General features: G+C 29.5%; 1 protein-coding gene across 1 annotated transcript; it reads left to right on the forward strand.

Moving 5' to 3' along the window:
• Positions 1-759: 759 nt before the first annotated feature.
• LOC108570789 (uncharacterized protein KIAA1143) lies at positions 760-1,603 on the forward strand. The gene is made up of 3 exons (XM_017932697.1): positions 760-949; positions 1,219-1,351; positions 1,434-1,603. Exons 1-3 carry the CDS (start codon positions 839-841, stop codon positions 1,601-1,603), a joined length of 414 nt encoding a protein of 137 aa, XP_017788186.1. The 5' UTR covers positions 760-838.
• Positions 1,604-1,693: the final 90 nt, after the last annotated feature.

Raw genomic sequence — 1,693 nt, forward strand, 5'->3', positions numbered from 1 at the left:
GAAACTGTACTCGAATAAAAATACTCGTATAATTCTATCGTATCGAATTCTAAATGATGATGTACGCAGCGTGTATCAGATGTCGAACCCTTGTTCGCATTTGAACCTTTGTATTCAGCTTTATATCGTGACAGTTAGTATGGTACCTCTCTCTGAACGATTGTAGAATGGACCACCGTTTTTGAAACATTTTCCGGAACACATACGACATTGATTAAGGAGTTTGGTTAACTGAATTGTCGTCTGACCAACGAATCATTTTCTGCTGGCGCTTATTTTCACGGCGCTTTTTAAATCTTTTTTAAATTTTTATCGATAGTTGATTATATGATTGGTTGAGAACAGTTTTGAACTGTGACAAACGTTAACAGTAATATTATCGTTATCATGAAAGGAATAAATTATTAAAGTGTATTTGTTTCGAAGTTGCAATTACATCTGTTATCCTGTAATTCCCTGAAACGGTGAAATAGAAACGGAAAATAAACCAAAATTTTTATACGAAAATATAAAAATGCGAAACCAGAACATGCTTTTCTGTTATATAACACATTTCAAGTAGTATTTTTTCTATGTTTTTTTTTTTAATTTAATATAACATTTCAGGTTTAAAACCGTAAATAAAGTTGGATGTAGGATTAGAAGCTTTCTATCAATTTCCCTGTGTACCAACCAATCAAAATAAATGTACTAGTGAATTTTACTAGATAGCTGCCACTTTTCAATCTATGTAGAATGAATAAGTCTATGCCTGTGCGCGGTGTTGTTTTGTAGCATGTTTGAGTTAGGTTATACTTTGACTCTCGATATTTAAAAATATCAACAGAAAGGTAACAAAATGTCAAAGAAAAAGCACAACGTATCATATATTAAGCCAAATGAGCCAAAATTCTTACGCGAATTAAAGGAAAGAGTTGGATATAAGGAAGGACCGACGGTTAACACAAAAGTACGTTTTATTGTTTTTTTATCATATATTTTGCCATAATTGCTTAAGTTAGTATCTATAGTGTAATTATGATCTAGTAATTATTCGCTTCAACGAAAAATGTTTTTGATATATGCAAATGTTGTTGTAAAAATTTAATTATACTTAGATAACATGTTCAGTTTTTTTATAACCATTATATATTATATATAACGAAATCGTTAAGTGTAATTCAAAAAGTGCTTGTTTATGCTAGCATAAACAACCATTTAAATGACTTTTTAAAACAGAGAGAAATATTACCACAAGATTCAGATAATGATGAGGAAGACCGTGATGAAGAGAAGCCTGTTGTTGTTGTATTAAATTCTGAACACTTATCTGCTGAAGAGGCAGAGACATTTAAGAAAAAAAAGGAAGAAGGTATGTATAATACAATTATAAATTCTGATAGTTGATAAACTTGTTAAAAGATAAACTATACTATGTGATTTTAAAATTGTAGAGGAAGCTAATGCTCCAGCAGATTTATCTAAAAGAATTATATTTAGGAAGAACAAATTAACAGAAGCAGAATCAGATACACTAGATAAGCCAGTGAAGAAGAAGATAAAGAAAGGAAAACAAGAAAAGGCTGTGTTATCATTTAATGATAACGATGATGACTATCTTTAATATTACTTGTGTTTATTCCATACTTTTGTAATTAAAATGCATAATGTAAGATAAAAGCTGTTGTATATATTATGAAAAATATCATTTAAA

The sequence above is a fragment of the Habropoda laboriosa genome, unplaced genomic scaffold, assembly GCF_001263275.1.
Source record: "Habropoda laboriosa isolate 0110345459 unplaced genomic scaffold, ASM126327v1 scaffold86, whole genome shotgun sequence".
NCBI lineage: Eukaryota > Metazoa > Arthropoda > Insecta > Hymenoptera > Apidae > Habropoda > Habropoda laboriosa.